The sequence below is a fragment of the Pristiophorus japonicus genome, chromosome X (assembly GCF_044704955.1).
Source record: "Pristiophorus japonicus isolate sPriJap1 chromosome X, sPriJap1.hap1, whole genome shotgun sequence".
Taxonomy (NCBI): domain Eukaryota; kingdom Metazoa; phylum Chordata; class Chondrichthyes; family Pristiophoridae; genus Pristiophorus; species Pristiophorus japonicus.
In genome coordinates, this window is record NC_092010.1 from 22,363,117 (window position 1) to 22,383,092 (window position 19,976).

Consider the following 19,976-nt stretch of genomic DNA (forward strand, 5'->3'; position numbering starts at 1 on the left):
ACCTCCAAGAATATTTCCAAGCAGAGCTAGCAACCCTAACCCTGTGATGTGGTTCAAGGGCTAGTTACAGCTTCCCCAGTGGCCCAGCAGATCTACACGGGTAGCAATTGAGACACATCGAATAAGAAGGTCTTAATTTTGATCCCTGGCCCGCTCTACCACATCAAACCCTATTGTAATGTATGCACCAGTGAGCATGCTCACAGGTTTGTCGAGCTGTTGAAGGGGCTGCTCCTCAAATTCTGGCTGCACTTCAGTCCCACACTCCTGATCTTTGGGCACCCTGTGCGGAGGGGAGCGGGTAGGTCCGAAGGCCTCCTCGTAGGACTGCTCCTGGGCACGGCCAGGGGGGCCATCAGCCGGTCCAGGCAGCGGGCGGTCATGGGGATCGTTCAGCCCGACTGCCTGCCTCTCTTCCGTGCGTACATCCGAGCCAGGGTGTCCCTGGAGATGGAGCACACGGTGTCCACCGGTACGCTCGCGGCCTTCCGTGAGAGGTGGGTGCATCATCACCCCCGGCAACCAAATTTTAATTTGATTTTATATGTTTTAAAGTTTAATTCGTTTTTATTGCCGGGTTTTAGTGTTCCCCCTCCCCTTTTATAGGGAGCACTTATAAAATTTAGTGCCCAAAAAAAACCACAAAAAAAGAAAAAAAAATACAAAAAAAGGGCCTTGAAAAATGTTTGGAGTGTCCCCCAGATCAGGGGGCACTTGATTTAACTGTTTAATTTTGTTTTGCAAAAAGAGTGGTAGAGCTGTTGCATTATGAGTGGCTTAGCCAGTCATGTGATGTTCACAAGACTCAATAAAACCCCAGCCAGTTGGGTTTAGGGGATCCACGATGAGGCAGGTGGTTGTGAGCCTGGTGGATGAACTGGTAATGTGTAGTGTGATTGTTAAACCTTTGCTAATAAACCAACTAGTTCTTAAAAGCAATGTGTTACAATGAATTCTTAAGCAAAGAACCCATGAAGCAAATACATTGCCCCTCTCAGCATATCCGTCTATTCCTTTTTCTGGTGAATAAATTAATTGCGCAGGTTAATAAGTGAGGATGTGGGAGTAATCAGTAGAAGTTATTTCACCAGGGATGAGGGGAGGGATCAATATTTGAGTGAAAACCTAAACAACAAACCAGAGATAACCCAAGCAACGAAAGCAAACATGACACAGGGCAAAACATCTCTGAGGAGCTTGTGACCTCAATGGAAAAGAAAACCAGGCATAGTGTAAACCGAGCTGACAATGCGATTCCGCTGGAGATGAATTTGACCCCTAATATTCCTGAGATGACACTGTGGGATAACATTCGCTACTAACTTTAAATTCATCTGAAATCCCTCCCTGTGCTGCTTCAGAAAAGGCGTGGCTTTGTCTAATATAAATGGGTTAAGGCCAGAGGAGGGGAATATAGGTAGAAAGAAAGACTTGCATTTCTATAGCGCCTTTCACAACCTCAGGACGTCTCAAAGTGCTTTAAAACCAATGAAGTACTTTTGAAGTGTAGTCACTGTTGTAATATGGGAAACGCAGCAGCCAATTTATGCACAGCAAGCTCCCACAAACAACAACGTGATAATGACCAGATAATGTGTTTATAGTGATTCTGATTGAGGGGTAAATATTGGCAAGCAGGGATAACTCCTCTGCTCTTCTAAATAGTGCCATGGGATCTTTTATGTTTACCTGAGATAGCAGACAGGACCTCGGTTTAATGTCTCATCTGAAAGACGGTACCAACGACAGTGCTGCACTGCACTGGAGTGTCGGCCTAGATATTTGGGCTCAAGTCTCTGGCTTGGGACTTGAACTTGCAACTGTCATGTATGCAACCACAATGTAACACCACTATATTACTGTATATACTCAACTTAGATGCACACCTTGACCACAGGGGGTGAACTTGTGGGAGACACTCCTTACCTGACCACACAGGTATATAAAGGGAGGTCCCACGCAGGGTCATCACTTCTGGAGTCCTGTGATAAAGAGTTAAGGTCACAGAGTGGCCTTGTCCCTGGAATCTGCCTCGTGTGGTTTCATACTGTAGAGTAAGGACTTTACATTGGCGACGAGAAACGGGAATTCACGACCCACGAGAATGGCCACCAGCAGCACAGAGGAATGGTACTGTGTTGGGGAAGACTGGGACGATTTTGTCGAGAGGCTTCAGCAAAGCTTCGTCACGAAAGACTGGCTGGGGGATGCAGCGGCCGACAAGCGACTCATCTCCTGACCAGCTGCAGGCCAAAGACTTATGCGCTCATGAAGGACTTACTGGCACCCGAAAAGCCGTCGGACAAAACCTTTGAAGAGCTTAGCAAATTAATCGGGGACCACCTCAAACTGGCAAGCAGCATACACATGGCTCGACACAGATTCTACACCCACCAACATCGTGAAGGACAGAGCATACCGGACTTTGTAGCGGACCTCCGGCGTTTGGCCAGCCTCTAAGTTCACAGACGCCTGCAGGGGGGAGATGCTAAGGGACGACTTTATCGAGGGTATCGGTCATGCAGGAATTTTTCGCAAGTTAATTGAGACCAAGGACTTTACCTTGGAAGTGGCAGCGTTGTTAGCTCAAACTTTCATGGCGGGGAAAGAAGAGATGAAAATGATTTACGCGCGCAATTCTGCCTCTAACACAGCGATGGATCAGGGAGTCAACATCATCAATGCTGCTCAGAGCCCCGCAGGCAGGCAGGGGCAGTCCGACATTTACCAGGCAGTAATAGACCCCAGAGCAGGACTTCAACAGAGACAATGGCAGGCTGAACGGACATTCACGCCATCACAGTGGACAATGCGGCCCGGGATGGGGCCATTGACACCCACTAATAGGATACTTGAGAGCAGTCAAAGGGACAGTCAGCGCGGAATGCCTGGCCAATGGAAACTTTAACTCATGCTGGAGGTGTGGGGGAAAACACTCAGCTAGATCTTGCAGATTTCAACAGTTTGTCTGCAGAAACTGAAATCTCAGTGGCCATTTAGCTCGAATGTGCAGAAAACCTGCAACCAGACTAATATATGAGGCAGATGGACCAGAAGAGGGTTCTGTGAGGCAGGATGACCTTTGGGGCAAATCGATGGACGCTGAGGTTCAGCGGGTCCATGTGGTGAATATTCACAGTTCATACACCAAAACGCCACCAATGATGAGGGTTTTGTTGAACGGCATCCCAGTACACATGGAGCTGGACACTGGGGTCAGCCAGTCACTCATGGACGTTCAGCAATTTGAGAAGCTATGGCCACTCAAAGCCAGTAGACCCAAATTATAACGTATTGAGACACAATTACGGACTTACACCAAAGAAATCATTCTGGTGCTAGGCAGTGCAATGATGGCTATCACACACAATGGGTTAGTGAACCGGCTGCCACTCTGGATTGTCCCGGGCAACGGTCCCGCACTGTTTGGGAGAAGCTGGTTAGCCGAGATGAACTAGAAATGGGGGAATGTTCACGCAATGTCTTCGGTGGAGCGAAGTTCGTGCTCACAAGTCCTACAATAATTCAAGTCGCTATTCTAACTGGGCATCGGGACTTTCAAAGGCACTAAAGTAGTGATACACATCACCCCGGACGCCAGGCCAGTGCACCACAAAGCCAGAGCTGTGCAGTATGTGATGCAGGAAAAGATCGAGAGCGAATTGGATCAGCTGTTGCGAGAGGGCATCATCTCGCCTGTTGAATTCAGTGATTGGGCGAGCCCCATCGTTCCCGTTCTAAAAGAGGATGGCTCTGTCAGGATCTGTGGCGACTACAAGGCCACCATCAATCGGGTGTCCCTACAAGAGCAATACCTACTCCCAAGAGCGGAGGACCTCTTTGCCATGCTGGCAGGCGGCAAGCTGTTCACCAAGTTGGACCTCACATCAGCCTATATGACCCAGGAACTGGCCGTCGAAGGGACTGTTTGCGTATAACAGGTGCCCATTTGGCATTCGATCAGCGGCCGCGATTTTTCAACGTAACATGGAAAGCCTGCTCAAATCCATTCCGGGAACGATCGTATTCCAGGACGACATCCTCATCACGGGTCGAGACACCGAGGAACACATCCACAACCTGGAGGAAATGCTACGCCGACTGGACCGGGTAGACTTCTTGTCTAAATGCATGTTTTTAGCACCCGAGGTTGAGTTTCTGGGCAGGAGGGTAGCTGCAGATGGGATTCGTCCCACCGAATCCAAAACAGAGGCAATTCGATGAGCACCCAGGCCCTGCAACACATTGGAGCTGCGTTCATTCCTGGGACTGTTGAACTATTTCGGGAACTTTCTGCCGAACTTGAGCACGTTGTTGGAGCCGCTACACATGCTCCTGTGTAAGGGTTATGATTGGTTTTGGGGGGGTTGTCAGGAATGGGCTTTTGATCGGGCGCGAAACCTACTTTGTTCAAACAAGTTGTTGACCCTGTACGACCCCTGTAAACGTTTAGTTCTGACATGTGATGCATCGTCCTTTGGGATTGGGTGCGTGTTGCAGCAGGATAATGCTGAGGGTCAGCTACAACCTGTGGCTTATGCCTCCAGGTCGCTCTCTCAAGCAGAACGGGGATATGGGATGGTCGAGAAGGAAGCGCTTGCATGTGTCCATGGTGTAAAAAAAATGCATCAGTACCTTTTTGGTAGGAAGTTTGAATTAGAGACAGACCACAAGCCATTAACATCCCTGTTGTCAGACAGCAAGGCTGTCAATGCTAACTCATCAGCTCGCATACAGCGATAGGCTCTCACGCTGGCTGCTTATGACTACTCCATCCAGCACCGGCCCGGCACTGAAAACTGTGCTGACGCGCTCAGCAGGCTTCCACTGGCCACCACTGAGGGGGCAGCTGAGTAAAGCGCTGAGATGGTCATGGCTGTCGATGCCTTTGACAGCGCAGGCTCCCCCATCACTGCCCGCCAGATCAAAATCTGGACAAACAGAGATTCCCTCCTATCCCTGATTAAGAAATGTGTCCTGACTGGGGATTGGGCGCCCGCACACGGAGCATGCCCTGAGGAGGTCAGACCATTCCACAGACGGATGGATGAGCTCTCCATCCAAGCCGACTGTCTACTATGGGGCAACCGGGTAGTCATGCTCCAGAAGAGCAGGGAGGCATTCATCAGGGAACTCCACAGCGAGCACCCAGGCATTGTGATGATGAAGGCCATTGCCCGGTCACACGTTTGGTGGCCTGGAATTGATTCAGACCTGGAACACTGTGTTCGCAGGTGCACGACCTGTGCCCAGCTGGGTAATGCCCCCAGGGAGGCCCCGCTCAGCCCGTGGCCCTGGCCCACCAAGCCATGGTCACGCATTCACGTTGACTACGCGGGCCCGTTCGTGGGAAAGATGTTCCTTATTGTGTAGATGCATACTCGAAATGGATCGAGTGCATTATTTTGAATTCATGCACGTCATCCACCACCATGGAAAGCCTGCGTGCGATCTTTGCAACCCATGGATTGCTGGACATCCTGGTTAGTGGTAATGGCCCATGTTTCACGAGCTATGAATTCCGGGAGTTTATGTCTGGCAATGGCATCAACCACGTCAGGACTGCGCCGTTCAAGCCGGCCTCCAATGGCCAGGCGGAACGGGCAGTCCAAATCATTAAGCAAGGGATGCTCAGAATTCAAGGACCCTCCCTACAATGCCGCCTATCGTGCCTCCTGCTGGCCTATAGATCCCGCCCGCACTCGCTCGCGGGGGTTCCGCCTGCAGAGCTACCCATGAAACGGACACTCAAAACTCGGTTGTCCCTCATCCACCCAGTCCTGACCGACATAGTTGAGGGCAAGCGCAAGTCACAAAACGAGTACCATGACCGTAACTCAAGGGGGAGATGTATCGAAATAAATTATCCTGTATTCGTCCTCAATCACGCCATGGGGCCCAAATGGCTTGAGGGTACTGTAATTGACAAAGAGGGGAATAGGGTCATCGTGGTAAAACTCAACAATGGCCAGATATGCCGTAAACACCTGGACCAAGTTTTAAAAAAAAAAGGTTCAGCATGGACACGGAGGAACCTGAAGAAGACCATGAGATGGAGCTCACACTACCGCCAGTGAACGAGCAACAAGAGCAATCAGAGGAATGCACAGTCCCTGCGGTCAGCCCGGACAGGCCGGAATCACTACAGGTGACAGACACTCACGTCGGTGTCCAACAACCAGAGCCCCAACTGCGGCGCTCCACGAGTGAGCGTAGACCACCTAAAAGACTAAACCTATGATCCCAGTAAGACTTTGGAGGGGGGGGTGGGGAAGGTGATGTCATGTTTGTAACTACAATGTAACACCACTGTATTACTGTATACACTCAACTTAGATGCATACCGTTACCACAGGGGGTGAACTTGTGGGAGACACTCCTTACCTAATCACACAGGTATAAAAAGGGAAGTCCCACACAGGGTCATCACTTCTGGAATCCTGTAATAAAGAGTTAAGGTCACAGAGTGGCCTTGTCCCTGGAATGTGCCTCGTGTGGTTTCATGCTGTAGAGTAAGGACTTTACAGCAATCTTCTGACTCAGAGGTGAGAGTGGGACCCAGTGAGCCATGGCTGACACGACAAGAAGGGAACAGTCAGATAACTAGGAGAGGATACGTCAGGCGTGCGTGTTTGGTGTCGGTGGTCTAGCACATCCTGTAGCATAATCTAAGGGCCTTCTGTCAATCACAAGCCAGCTCTTGACGCTTTCACACACAGGCACCAGTTCATTCACTGCGCTCGAGGTCAAAGGGTGATCTAGGCATTTCTTATACCAATTGTATTCCATTGGATAACGGCTGGAGAATCCTCATACAGCTTTAATTGCGAAATCTAATTGTCTTGTTCTTTTTCGTAGAGGTCATTAATGAAATGGAAAACGCTGACCGACTCTCCTGAACACGAAAGGTAAGAAGCACCTTTATTCATCTCTTTGTTAACTGCAGTCTCGCAAGGTTCCTAGTGTTGACCCCTTATCTGGGAGGAGTAAGCACTCGTAGGAGCACTGCAATTGGTCTCAGTGGCCATTGGCTGGGGGGAAGCATTACAGTCAGTGAGGCTTCTGCTTCTGATCACCGTCCAGTGACTCCTGGCGGAAGACTCACGTCGGTGGGATGTTTTGGCAAGGCTCGATTGCAATGCTTCTCCTGTCTATTGACTAGCCTGTCAATATTCCCTGCTGGGGCTCGTGTATGAAGAATGGCTGCTTGGGCCTGACTGGAATGGTGCTTTGAAGCCTGTGGGATGGTACCTGAACATGAGTCCATGCCTTTGGGAGCACTTGGAGGGAGAAAAAGATATCATTAAAAAGCAGAAGTGTACAGTCTCTCGTAAATCGTATTCATTTTTTGTTTGTTTGTCTTAAGGAGGATTATTACCTTAGAAAAACAAGATGGTGAAGCCTTTGGATTTGAAATTCAGGTATGATTTATTTTACTTTCCCGGCTTCCTTTTCCCGTTTAAGTCCCCTCAATGTACCTGGTGTGTTCACTGAGGAGAGCAGGTGAACTGGCAATGGCCTGCTCTGAAGTTCCCGAAGCCAATGCTGCTCTTTGTTGCTATCTCGACGAAGGGCCAATTGCTGTGGATGTTGCTGTTATGTGAAACAGCCACACTGTTGTCGTCCTGCTCCCCGCCTCCCGCCGCCCGCCCCACCCGCCCCCGCTTCCCTTTTCCCTGTCACCACCTCCGTCATATCCCAGTCCATCTGCGCCCTGAACTGAACAATTGCACCCAAAGCAGACTTCAGTCATGTTTTTGCAGGTTTATCTGCTGGTATTTTTTTCTCCTCGAGGCATGTTTTTATTTTTCTGTGTTGTTTGCAGACGTACGGCCTGCATCATCGAGATGAGAACGCACTGGAAATGTGCACATTTGTGTGTCGGGTCCGGGAAAACAGCCCAGCACAGCTCGGAGGACTGAGACAAGGTAACTAATAGGCAGGGCCACACTCGTGAATCTACCTCTCTCCCTATGCATAACTAGCATTTCTAACCTCTGTTTGTATAATAAATATCTCTCACTGTCGTCGTTCTCTATATGGTGAACATGATTGTAATGTATGCACCCGAGCTATAAAGAGCTGGCCGGGGAGCACTTTGTGAGAGGCCTAGGGAGAAGGAAAAAAACCTGGAAAAAAAAACACACAAAAAGAATGAGAGGGGATCTCATAGAAACATATAAAATTCTGACAGGATTGGACAGGTTAGATGCAGGAAGAATGTTCCCGATGTTGGGGAAGTCCAGAACCAGGGGACACAGTCTAAGGATAAGGGGTAAGCCATTTAGGACCGAGATGAGGAGAAACTTCTTCACTCAGAGAATTGTGGAATTCCCTACCGCAGAAAGTTGTTGAGGCCAGTTCGTTAGATATATTCAAAAGGGAGTTAGATGTGGCCCTTACAGCTAAAGGGATCAAGGGGTATGGAGAGAAAGCGGGAATGGTGTACTAAAGTTGCATGATCAGCCATGATCATATTGAATGGCGGTGCAGGCTCGAAGGGCCGAAGGGCCTGCTCCTGCACCTATTTTCTATGTTTCTATGTACAGCATTCCCAATACATAACTCACGCCACCACTACATAAATCGCAAAAAAACCAAACAATCGCACTTGCCTGAGGTCAGCATTAATTACCTCACTGCGGCCACTAGAGCTCGGAATGTTCGCTTTCACAGGCGGTCCCAGCAGGGGGCGATCTATGGACCTCTACGCCTCTTCTGGGCGGCAATTCTCCCTGCCCCCTCGAAACCGGCTCCGAGAACCCCGGCGGGGCGCTGGAAGCTGGCTGCCCGCCTGGAAGAGCTCACCACCATCATTGCTGTCCCTCCGGGGCGAAAACAGAGGCGGCAACGAGTGGAAAATCCAGCCCAAACACTTGAAGATAAATATTATAGGGAAATGGGATTACAGCAGGTAGCTCTAATAGAAACATAGAAAATAGGTGCAGGAGTAGGCCATTCGGCCCTTCGAGCCTGCACCACCATTCAATATGATCATGGCTGATCATTCAACCTCAGTATCCCTTTCCTGCTTTCTCTCCATACCCCTTGATCCCTTTAGCCATAAGGGCCACATCTAACTCCCTTTTGAATATATCTAACGAACTGGCCTCAACAAGAATTCCACAGAGAATTCCACAGGTTCACAATTCTCTGGGTGAAAAAGTTTCTACTCATCTCGGTCCTAAATGGCTTACCCCTTATCCTTAAACTGTGACCCCTGGTTCTGGACTTCCCCAACATCGGGAACATTCTTCCTGCATCTAACCTGTCCAGTCCCGTCAGAATTTTATATGCTTCTATGAGATCCCCTCTCAATCTTCTAAATTCCAGTGAATATAAGCCTAGTCGTCCAGTCTTTCTTCATATATCAGTCCTGTCATCCCGGGAATCAGTCTGGTGAACCTTCGCTGCACTCCCTCAATAGCAAGAATGTCCTTCCTCAGATTAGGAGACCAAAACTAAGGTGGAGCGAGCACCACATTGGGCCAAATGGCTTTGTTCTGTACTGAAATCTCTGTGATTCCATAACCAAAGGGCATCTTGTGGTGATATAAAAACAGAACATGCTTGAAACCCAGAATAAGTCAGTCAGCATCTGAAACAGGGAGATCGACTTGACGCTTCAGGTGGGTAGCCTTCACCAGAACAGGGCCATGAATTCTGATGGAAGATGGCAGACATTGGCCTATCTCCGTTGCCCAGGGATACCACAGTCGGACCTCAACACGCCTTGGCTAGAGATGATCAAAACTGTGCAACAGTGACCCAGCTTGAGTCAGCACCTCCAGGAGAGGAAACAAAATCCAAGGGGGCGGGGGTGGTGAGAAATAAATATAAATTGTCAGCATTCACAAGCTTAAAATCTGTTAATAATCAAGTTTCCACTCAGTAAGAAAGCCAACTGTCATAGACTGAAGATATATCCGGGTCAGTGATAACGATCTCTGCAAATGAAGCTAAGCAGATAACTCACAATTGTCCTAAATGGTCTCTGGTACAAGTGAGATACTTAGCAAACCCACTGCTGGACCTGACATTTGTTAGACTGAGACCCCGTCTGCCCTCTCGGGTGGATATAAAAGATCCCACGGCACTATTCAAAGAAGAGCAGGGGAGTTCTCCCCGATGTCCTGTTCAATATTTATCCCCCAATCAACACTTAAAAACAGATGATCTGGTCATTTATCTCATTGCTGTGTGTGGAAGCTTGCTGTGTGAAAATTGACTGCCGCGATTCCTACATTACAACAGTGACTGCACCTCAAAATATACTTCATTGGCTGTAAAGCAGTTACGGACGCAAGGGTGACCCTGAGCGGTCGCCTGTCACTTTAAATCCTCGCTCCACTCCCACTCTGACCTCTCTGCCCGCGACCTCCTACATTGTTCCAACGAAGCTCAACGTAAGCTCGAGGAACAGCACCTTATCTTTCGTTTGGGCACTTTACAGCCTTCTGGACTCAACATCGAGTTCAACAATTTCAGACATTAACCCCCGCCCATATCTTGCTCCCTTTCCTCGTCTTTTTTTTGCATAACCCACCCCCCTCCACCCCCCACTGTCCGATCTTATGTATTTTTTTTCTCTCTGTTTTTCATGGCAGCTGATAATTATTCCGCCATTCACACACTCAACTTTTTCGAACCTCCTGTCATACCATCTCAAGTCGGCCCATCATCCCTTTTGTCTCTCTAATCTCTCCTGGCTTCCACCCGATCACAGACCTTCCCTTTTGTTCATAGAAACATAGAAAATAGGTGCAGGAGTAGGCCATTCGTCCCTTCGAGTCTGCACCGCCATTCAATAAGATCGTGGCTGATCATTCGCCTCAGTACCCTTTTCCTGCTTTCTCTCTATTCCTCCCCTCCCCCTTTCAGTGCTCCTTAAGAATCTGTTCTTTTCGAACACTCTCCAGTTCTGACGAAGGGTCGTCGACCCGAAACGTTAACTCTGTTTCTCTCTCCACAGATGCTGCCTGACCCGCTGAGTATTTCCAGCGTTTTCTGTTAAATGTTGTATTATATAAATGCAAGTCTTTCTTTTACATCTAATGAGCAGGGGTCACTGGATAGTGATTCTGTCCTGCCCAGCCCAAGGAATACTGGGGCCAGTTGTGTCTGTATTGCTTCCCACGCTACGAGCACTGGAAGACAGGGGGGCTGCACTTGGGACCGTCCCGGTCTGTATGGGTTGGTTCCACACTGGGAAATTCGACTTTCCAACTCCGCTCAATACAATCACTGTGGTCACCTTTGGGTACTGCCCCTAGCCTCTTCAACTGCACCACACTTCAAACGGCTTCCTCTTGATGCGTTTTCCATTTCTCGTGCAGATTTCCTGTCTTGATAGACAGGTGGGAGGAAGGTGCTTCATCTGCCGTGCTGGCAACCAATGACCAATTTTTGAGCGGCAGGCCATTGCCAATTGTGGTTGCTTCGCGACTCAAAAGAGCTGTGCTCTCTTTCCAGGTGACACCATCACCAGCATCAATGCGACAGCCGTTGATGGATTCCGACACCGAGATATCGTCGATCTGATCAAGTCATCAGGAAATTGCCTGAGGTACTCGAACACCAGAAACGGTGACGCAGTGCGTGGGTTTCCGTTGTAGTTTTCCGAGTACTCCTCCTTCCTTTAATAATACCCGCAATTATTTTTTGTCCGCTCGCTCAATCAAAGTCCGAGGCAGGCACGGGACTGGAGGGAGGCCAGTATCTCAAGGCCACAAAATGGAGTCTCGGGGCGGCCTGTTGCTCCGATTGGTCCTTATTCACAGTGTTTCTTAATCAGTGTTAAAATGTATTTTATGTTTCCAAATTGTCTTTTCCCCCCCCCCCCCGCTCTTGAGCCATGGCTCAGTGGGTGGCAGATTGTGGGTTCAAGTCCCACTCCAGGGACTTGAGCACATAAATCTAGGGTGACACTTTAGTGCAGTACTGAGGGAGTGCTGCACTGTCGGAGGTGCCGTCTTTCGGATGAGACATTAAACCGAGGCCCCGTCTGCCCTCTCAGGTGGATGTAAAAGATCCCATGGCACTATTTCGAAGAAGAGCAGGGGAGTTCTCCCTGGTGTCCTGGCCAATATTTATCCCTCAAGCAACATAACAAAAAACAGATTATCTGGTCATTATCACATTGCTGTGTGCGGGAGCTTGCTGTGCGCAAATTAGCTGCCGCGTTTCTCACATTACAACAGTGACTACACTCCAAAAGAACTTCATTAGCTGTAAAGCGATTTTTGTGACGTCCGGTGGTCGTGAAAAGCGGTATATAAGTCTAAGTCTTTTCTTTTTATGCTCACTCATGCTGAGGTAAGTTTCCATGGCAATCCTTCAAGGATAATCTTCATATGTGAGCCTAAAGAATGAGTGTTGACAGGTTATTTGGCCATCTCAGCCAAGCCTCCTCATGTCCTCATCCAAAATTTGTACATATGCATTTTCCACCGGGGGAGGGAGTCATCAGATAGTGATAAAGAGTGGGAACCCTGGCTTATTGTCCACCCGCTCCCTAACCCAAGAGAGTTGAAGCCTCTACGACCACTACAGCTCGGATCACTCCACACAGGCCAGGAGCTTTGATGGCCTTTGTGCCTCAGTACCACACTGGCTGAAGGATCTCTTCACTAAACCACTGGGGAGTGACATGGCAAATTTCTTGTCATCAACTCGACCATCAGAGGGAGGGATGGGCCAGGAGAGTATTTCCCCAGAGGGGCGGGGAAGGGGCAGGGGGGGCAGGACGCAGGAAATGTCTGCGATGTCAACCCAGGTTATTCCTCCGCACTTAATTGGTTGGCCGTAGAGCAGTGTTGGCAGAGAACTGGGAGCGGCACGTCATGTAGGGGACAGCCGTGGGTTAACGGGCATTGAGGTAGCGCTGATTGGAAAAGCGCTAAGGAATAAGTGGACGTGAGAAGAAAGCGAATAATTTGACCGTCTGTACTGCAGTGTTTAACTCGTACATTCCCACTGACAGGCTGGAGACTGTGTACGGGACCTCCATCAGACGCGCCGAGTTGGAAACCAGACTGCAGTACCTGAAGGTAAGCTGCGGTTAAGGCTGCCGTCAGTGTTTTGGGCCTTGGAGCGTTGTTTATTTTAAGGTGGGCTGCGAATGCAGAATTGGAAGACGCCAAATTAACATACCTCGAGCAGGATCTGAGATTAGAACCAATTCCAGCCCTCCCTCACCGAAGACCGATTTCCCCGATTAAAATTGCCCCTTTGTGCAAGGCCCGTTACCGCCGCTGGCTGCGCTAATAGTGCGCTAAAGGATTTTCGCCTGGGTGCTGGGCACACAGTGCTCCCCCCTCGGATTTGCCCCCGGGGATCGCCGCGTTTGTGCTGCGCTGCGCCGATGTCGTCCTGGCCGTGCGCGCCAACCCCTTTCCTCCCCCGTGATGACTGCTTTGTGTCCCGCGGGGGAAATTACCCCGCGGGAGCGAGGTCAGCACGGGGCGATGCCACCGAAGGCCCCTCGGTGCGAGCAGCTGTGGTGCCCCGGCAGCCCTTAAAGGGGAGGTACCGCTGTGACGGCCACCATCTTTTTTTATGTCAGCCGACTTATCAGTCGGGCCGACAGTGGCGGCCACTGGTTCGGCCAGGCCACCAACGGGCAGCCTGGCACCCGCTCTTGGGTGCCAGGCCGCTGGCCCTGCCGAAACCCTCCCTGGTGGCCCAGTGGGCAGCACTGAATGTGCTGCTCGGATCGCAGCGGCCTTCCCCTTTAAGGGAAGGGGGAAGGGCTTGCGACGCGGCGCCGTGATGTGAGTAACGCCGCGCGAGCGCCAATAGAAGACATGGTTACCACCCCCACCATTTTCTTCTGCAAAAGAGGGCAAATCCACTCTGGCTCCAGTGTTTCTAGCATGGCACAATTCGACCCACTAATTCCAATTATGCGCTGCAAATCCAGCGCGGGGCAATTTCAGCCCCAAAGTATTTCTGGTGCATCAATTGATACCATTTTTATTTAAAAAAAAAGCTGGATTGTTATCTGTGAGATGGAGGGTTGTAGAGATAAGTACAGATAGAGATGATCGGGTGTTGTGTGGACCATGTGGGGGCGGGGACCATGGCGATGTCACACCAACTGGTCAAGGGATAGAAGGTTAGATAGATGGTCTGGAGTTTTGTTTGATTTCCTATTGAAGTACAGAAAGATCCATCCCTCCTGATCTTTGAAGCTCTTTGGCCTTACTACACCGTTGACTGCTGGGTCTCGCCTCTTCAGTGGCACTCACCAGTACAGTATAAGCAACTGGACCTCCATGCAGCTAACTGACGAGCAGTTGCACCTTCTTATGGGCCTTCCAATCTCCCATCAGAACATTGAGCTTCTGCTGTGACCTACCGGCAATGAGTTGGTTCAGTGTGTTTGACACTTAACGACGACATGAAATAGAGTCACCATGCGAGCACATTGATGCACGAGTCCAGCTTGGTGTCAGATTCCCTGGCCTGCCCACCGTGTGCCAGTGTGTCAAGCCCATCTCCTGAACTGGTCTCAAATTGGCCACCAGCAGCATAAGGTGGCAGTGTAAATGCGGCAAAAAGGCTCACGTAGATCGCTTCTGCATCGGCCTCCCTACACCTGACCTCACTGGACACTAAAGGTAGTAAATACCTTTTAAATGGGCAAAATAGAATCCATGATCGATCCGGATTGCCCGCGGTTTATAGAAGGAATAGGTATTGTAATGTATTTGCTTCATGGCTTCTTTGCTTAAGAATCCATAGCAACATATTGCTATTAAGAACTAGTTGGTTTATTAGCAAAGGTTTAACAATCACACGACACATTATCAGTTCATCCACCAGGCTCACAACCACCTGCCTCATCGTGGATCCCCCGAACCCAACTGGCTGGGGTTTTATTGAGTCTTGTGATCATCACATGAATGGCTAGGCCACTCCCAGCTCTACCAACCTGTGAGCATACTCACCGGTGCGTACATTACAGGTATGATGGGATGAGTGACACCTTCTCATTCCATGATCAGACAGGTTAACGTTTGAGGCATCGACCTTTTATCAGAACTGCTCTGTTCCGTTAAAGGGTCACCCCATCCTTCATCCACCCACCCACCCCCCTCCCCCCTGTTAACCTGACTGTTCTCTTCACAGAGACTCGCACACTGATTCTGGCATTCTCTGTACTATCTCAGATTTGTATCGGGCTTATTTTTCCTTCTGTATGAGATTTCATCGTTGTCGTTGTTCTTTCCCAGCAAACGCTGCAGGAGAAGTGGGAAGAGTACAGGTCACTAATGGTCCAGGAACAGAGGCTGGTGCATGGTAGGTGATCTCCTCGTTTCCTTCTCAGGGGTCAGGCCCAGGCACAGGGAGGCGTGTCCTTCTGATGACCATGGCTGACTATGTTGGGCAACAGTAGTTCAGGTTTTATAGAACTAGTAGCTTGGATTTCCTGATCAGCATTGTTTTGATCCAGGTGTCCACCCAGGGTTAAAGCCAGCATTAAACAAGCACTGGTCCTAAAATAAAGGGTAGCGAGCGTAATCATTTTAAACACTCATCGTTTTGACTTTTGTAATGTATTTGCTTCAAGGGTTCTTTGCTGAAGAATTCAGAGCAACACATTGCTATTAAGAACTAGTTGGTTTATTAGCATAGGTTTAACAATCACACTACACACTACCAGTTCATCCACCAGACTCACAACCACATGCCCCATCGTGGATCCCCCGAACCCAACTGGCTGGCGTTTTATTGAGTCTTGTGAACATCACGTGACTGGCTAAGCCACTCACAACTCAACAGCTGTACCAACCTGTGAGCATACTTTGCAGGTATGAGACGGGGCCGACTTTGAACAGAAGTTACAGTCCTTGGACTGTCCCTCCCTTATTAATGAATACGTATGCAGACGATAAGATCGTTACAGACAGCCTTGTTCCGCGGGCTTGTTCACAGTTCTTGGGATGTACCAGGGCATGAATGCAATCCCCGCCGCTTGTAGCGGGTGTGTTGGTGTGACCAAGAAACTTTTTACAAAGCACAGAGGGAATCTTCATCCAACATCTCTGCACTTCCCTGCTCTGTTTAAATACGCCACTAATGGGAATTTAGACGTGTCTACGTGTCAGCAGTGGCTCAGTGGGTACGTGCGGCAGTGTCGTAGCTGTCATCTTTCAGATGAGATGTTAAACCGAGGCCCCGTCTGCTCTCTCAGGTGGATGTAAAATATCCCATGGCACTATTGCGAAAAAGAGCAGGGGAGTTATCCCCTGTGCCCTGGCCAATATTTATCCCTCAACCAACATAATAAAAACAGACGATCTGGTCATTATCATATTGCTGTTTGTGGGAGCTTGCTGTGCGCAAATTGGCTGCTGCGTTTCCCACATTATAACAGTGGCTACACTCCAAAAAGTACTTCATTGGCTGTAAAGCGCTTTGAGCCATCCGGTGGTCGTAAAAGGTGCTCTATAAATGCAAGTCCTTTTTAATGATCCAAAGAGGAGGCAGACAGACAGAGAGAGAGAGACTGAGAGCGAGCTAGTGCTCTGCTCCGTTTCCCCTGCACCGTTGAAGAGATGAACGGGGCTGAATGGCGCAGCGGCATTTTAATGGAGGCGCGAACAGCTGCTTGAATCGCCCGCAAAAGTTGGCGCACGTAAAACGCTTTAATCGCCTTTGCCATTGACGCTTATGGTGATGGCAAATGCTCAGTGCCATTTGCCCGATTATAGGTGGCTGTCCTCAACGTGATGAGACAGTATAAGTGGCGGGGCCAGCATTGCATGTGGCTTACTGAATACTGCAATATACACCAGCACGATGGGCCGAATGGCCTCTTTTTGTGCTGGATGGTTCGAAGAACAGAATCCCAGCAATTGTGTCTTTCATTGGCCGCAAGAAGTTAGCATATTCATTGATTTGCTCCCCTCCCTTCCCGTGCTGCTTGCCCAAGTAATGACCATGCGTGTTGCCAGCGCAGAATTCTCCCGATTGATTGAATTCATTGATTGCTGTGATTGGTCAACAACTCCATTATCATTGATTGCTGTGATTGGTCAACAACCCCATTATCGTTGGATCATGGGACTACCAGGATGGTAGAAAGCGATCTAGATGGACCTTGGTCATTTTTCGTCCAATAATTCCTGTTCCTAGGGATTAAACTCCCAGCCATCTGGGTTTACTGAGCCCGTTTCCCCCGAACCGCTCGGCTCTCTTGTGTCCTGTGGCACCGAGGAGTTGAACCTGGGGCCCCTCTCTGGTCAGAATGGCTCAGTCCCGAGTTGTACAGGCCAGAAGATCACGGGTTTCATTTCTAGGCTGTGCTGAGTTATTTGGGGTGGGCAGCGGGGGCACTGCCATAGGTCTCGGCACCCTCGGGCAAATGAGGGAAGGGGGTGGAAATCCCCTGCCCCTGGTCATTGTCCACTGGAAAGTGCAGGCAAGTTAACATGACCAGGCTTGGCTGTGATGTCCTAGGAACAGGAATTATTAGCCGAAAAAAGACCAAGGTCCATCTAGTTTGCTTTCTACCATCCTGGTAGTCCCATGATCCAACGATAATGGGGTTGGTGACCAATCACAGCAATTGATGATATGGAGTTGTTGACTCCATCAATGAGTCTACAACAGACCCAGACATGAGGTGAGGAAAACCCCCAGTTGAGCAGAGCTTTGGGAATCACAGGTCCAAAGTCACTTGTTCCTCCCGAGCATGCCACGCTCACCACATGCCATGTCTTAAATTGCTCCCAAACTATCTCAAAATGTTATTTTCTGAGAGAAATCAATCCAATTTGTATTTGAATGAATTAATACTAACTGCTTCCACCATCTCCCTAGGGTGCCTGTTCTATAAATTGACCACTTGCTCATTGAAATATTGTTTCCCCAGATTGGCTTTGAATTTACTTCAAGCATTGTGTCCTCTGGTTCTACTGTTCTGGGCAAGGTGAAACAGCTTGTCATGGTCGACATTATCTAGTCCCTTTAGACCCCTAAAAACAGCAATCATATCACCTCTCAACCTCTTATCCAGTGAGAATATGCCCAATTTACATAAATCCATTCCCTCAATCATTGCTCTCGTCTGTATCCCCCTCAATAGTTGCAATACCTTTTCTGTACTGCGGGGACCAGAACTGTGCGCAATATTCTAAGTGCGGTCGCGTTACTGGTTTACAAAGTGGCAGCATTGCCTCACTAGCTTAATATTGAGCTGTTAATAGCTCCCAACATCTAATTTGGTTTACTCACTGCCACCAAACATTGTTGCGATAGCTTCAAATGGCAGCCAAGTACCTTGCCAACACTCAGTGTTTCGACTCGCACTTGCATGCAGGTAGTACCAAAGAGCTGCCAGTGCCTATAGAATTGTGCCCGTGCTTGAGGTCAAGGTCTGGCCTGGTGTCCCTGGCACCTGTTTGCAGGCCGCCATGGTTTGAAGTGTCTGAAGCCACTTTGCACCAAGCTCCTTTTCAGGTGCCCTTAAATGGACGTTCGATTATGTCAGATTGCGGGGAGAGCTTCATCCATAAGCTAGCTCTGCACGCTTGCTCTGCTAAAACTGGCTCCCTCCTTCCAGTGGCATAATTGTAGATCCAATGGAGAAACTGGGTCTATGAGCCTGCCGCGACGATAACGGAGCCGGATTTGGCGGTGTGAGCGGAAGGAACTAGCGCAGGGCTGCCCATCTCCCGGAAGCCGAGTGCCAGCGTAAAAGTGGCGAGACTGTCTAGTCTGTAGACCTCACCGCCTGGTGTTTTGTGCCCTCTTTCCAGGGATCGTGTCAAAAGATCCAAGTGTTTATGACACTTTCGAGTCGGTCCGAGCCAGCCTCTTTGGCCAGGGCCTGGAAGCCAGCCTTTCGGCCCAGGGGCAGCCCCAGTCCAGTGGCAGGAGCGGCAGTGGTGCCATGGAGGGCGATGACGAGCCCATTTATCAGACTTGTATCTTTGACCCCTTAGACGCGGGCAGCGACGACAGCCACAGCACCCACAGCAACGAGGTGGTCGTCGCCAAGAAGGCGCTGACGAGGAGCGTGAGTGCCAGGGTTGGCCACAACGGCGTCGCCTCCTCCTCCTGGGAGAAATGCAGCAGCCAGAGCGCCTTCGGAACACTTCCGCGGAAATCCCGGCGGAAAAGTTTGCGGAAGAGGCTGCTCAAGTACATCCCTGGACTCAACCGCTCGGTGGAGGAGGAAGAAAGCCACTTATAGGCGATGGGACAGCGCCTTTATTTATTGTGTTTCCGATTTTCAACGCTAATCTCGTACATTGCTGCCACCAGAAGTATTGTGGAGCGGGTACAAGAAGAGAAGGGGCGCGACCAAACCGCTTCAACGTTGCTTCGCACAGAAGGTGGCAAATGGGCTGCACAGACTGCCCAAGGTGACCGTGGAGTTCGGACAGTTTCGGCAAATTCAAAAGCGAGCTGGACAGTTTCTGGGCTGAAAGACCGCGAGAGATAAGTGTACTCGTTTTTTGAACTTTGGGATATATCGGCGGGACTGCAGTGCTCCTTTGCGGTTCCGTGCACTCGTGTGCCTATGTAAGAGTTTACTTTTGCTATATCTTTTTCCAGGTGTTTTCCCCACACACACCCCCCCCCGCCCATCTGCTCAAGTGGTGGAAGGGGAAATGGGGGAAAGAGCGAGGGGGGGGCGGTGGGGAGTGGGATTAATTGGATAGCTCTACCAAAGAGCCGACACCAGCACGATGGACCGAATGGCCTCCTTCTGTGCCATGTTCCCTCGAAGCGCACAGTCATGGGAAAGGTTCCGCGCAGGCCACTCTCCATTGTAAATACTGCCTATGCGCAGAATTTTAAAGGGACCACGCAGTAAAAGGAACAGGCCACACGGTACAAAGCGCAGCTTACAGGGAACATTGCCGCTATGCTGTATCATTCCATCTCACCTGAATGCAGAGACTCCCACCCGGGTAAGGTTCCACTGGTGCCAACAGCCCTCTGCTACCTTGCCCAGGCGG

At 49.8% G+C, this 19,976-nt stretch overlaps 1 protein-coding gene across 1 annotated transcript in view; it reads left to right on the forward strand.

Moving 5' to 3' along the window:
* Positions 1–19,587, forward strand: part of tamalin (trafficking regulator and scaffold protein tamalin) — a 39,933-nt gene extending 20,346 nt beyond the window's left edge. Inside the window, exons 2-8 of the mRNA XM_070869304.1 lie at positions 6,859–6,908; positions 7,367–7,421; positions 7,826–7,928; positions 11,473–11,566; positions 12,983–13,049; positions 15,237–15,303; positions 18,768–19,587. Coding sequence (XP_070725405.1) covers positions 6,859–6,908; positions 7,367–7,421; positions 7,826–7,928; positions 11,473–11,566; positions 12,983–13,049; positions 15,237–15,303; positions 18,768–19,204 — 873 coding nt within the window. The 3' untranslated portion in view covers positions 19,205–19,587. The remainder of the gene's footprint in view (positions 1–6,858; positions 6,909–7,366; positions 7,422–7,825; positions 7,929–11,472; positions 11,567–12,982; positions 13,050–15,236; positions 15,304–18,767) is intronic.
* The last annotated feature ends 389 nt before the right edge of the window (positions 19,588–19,976 follow it).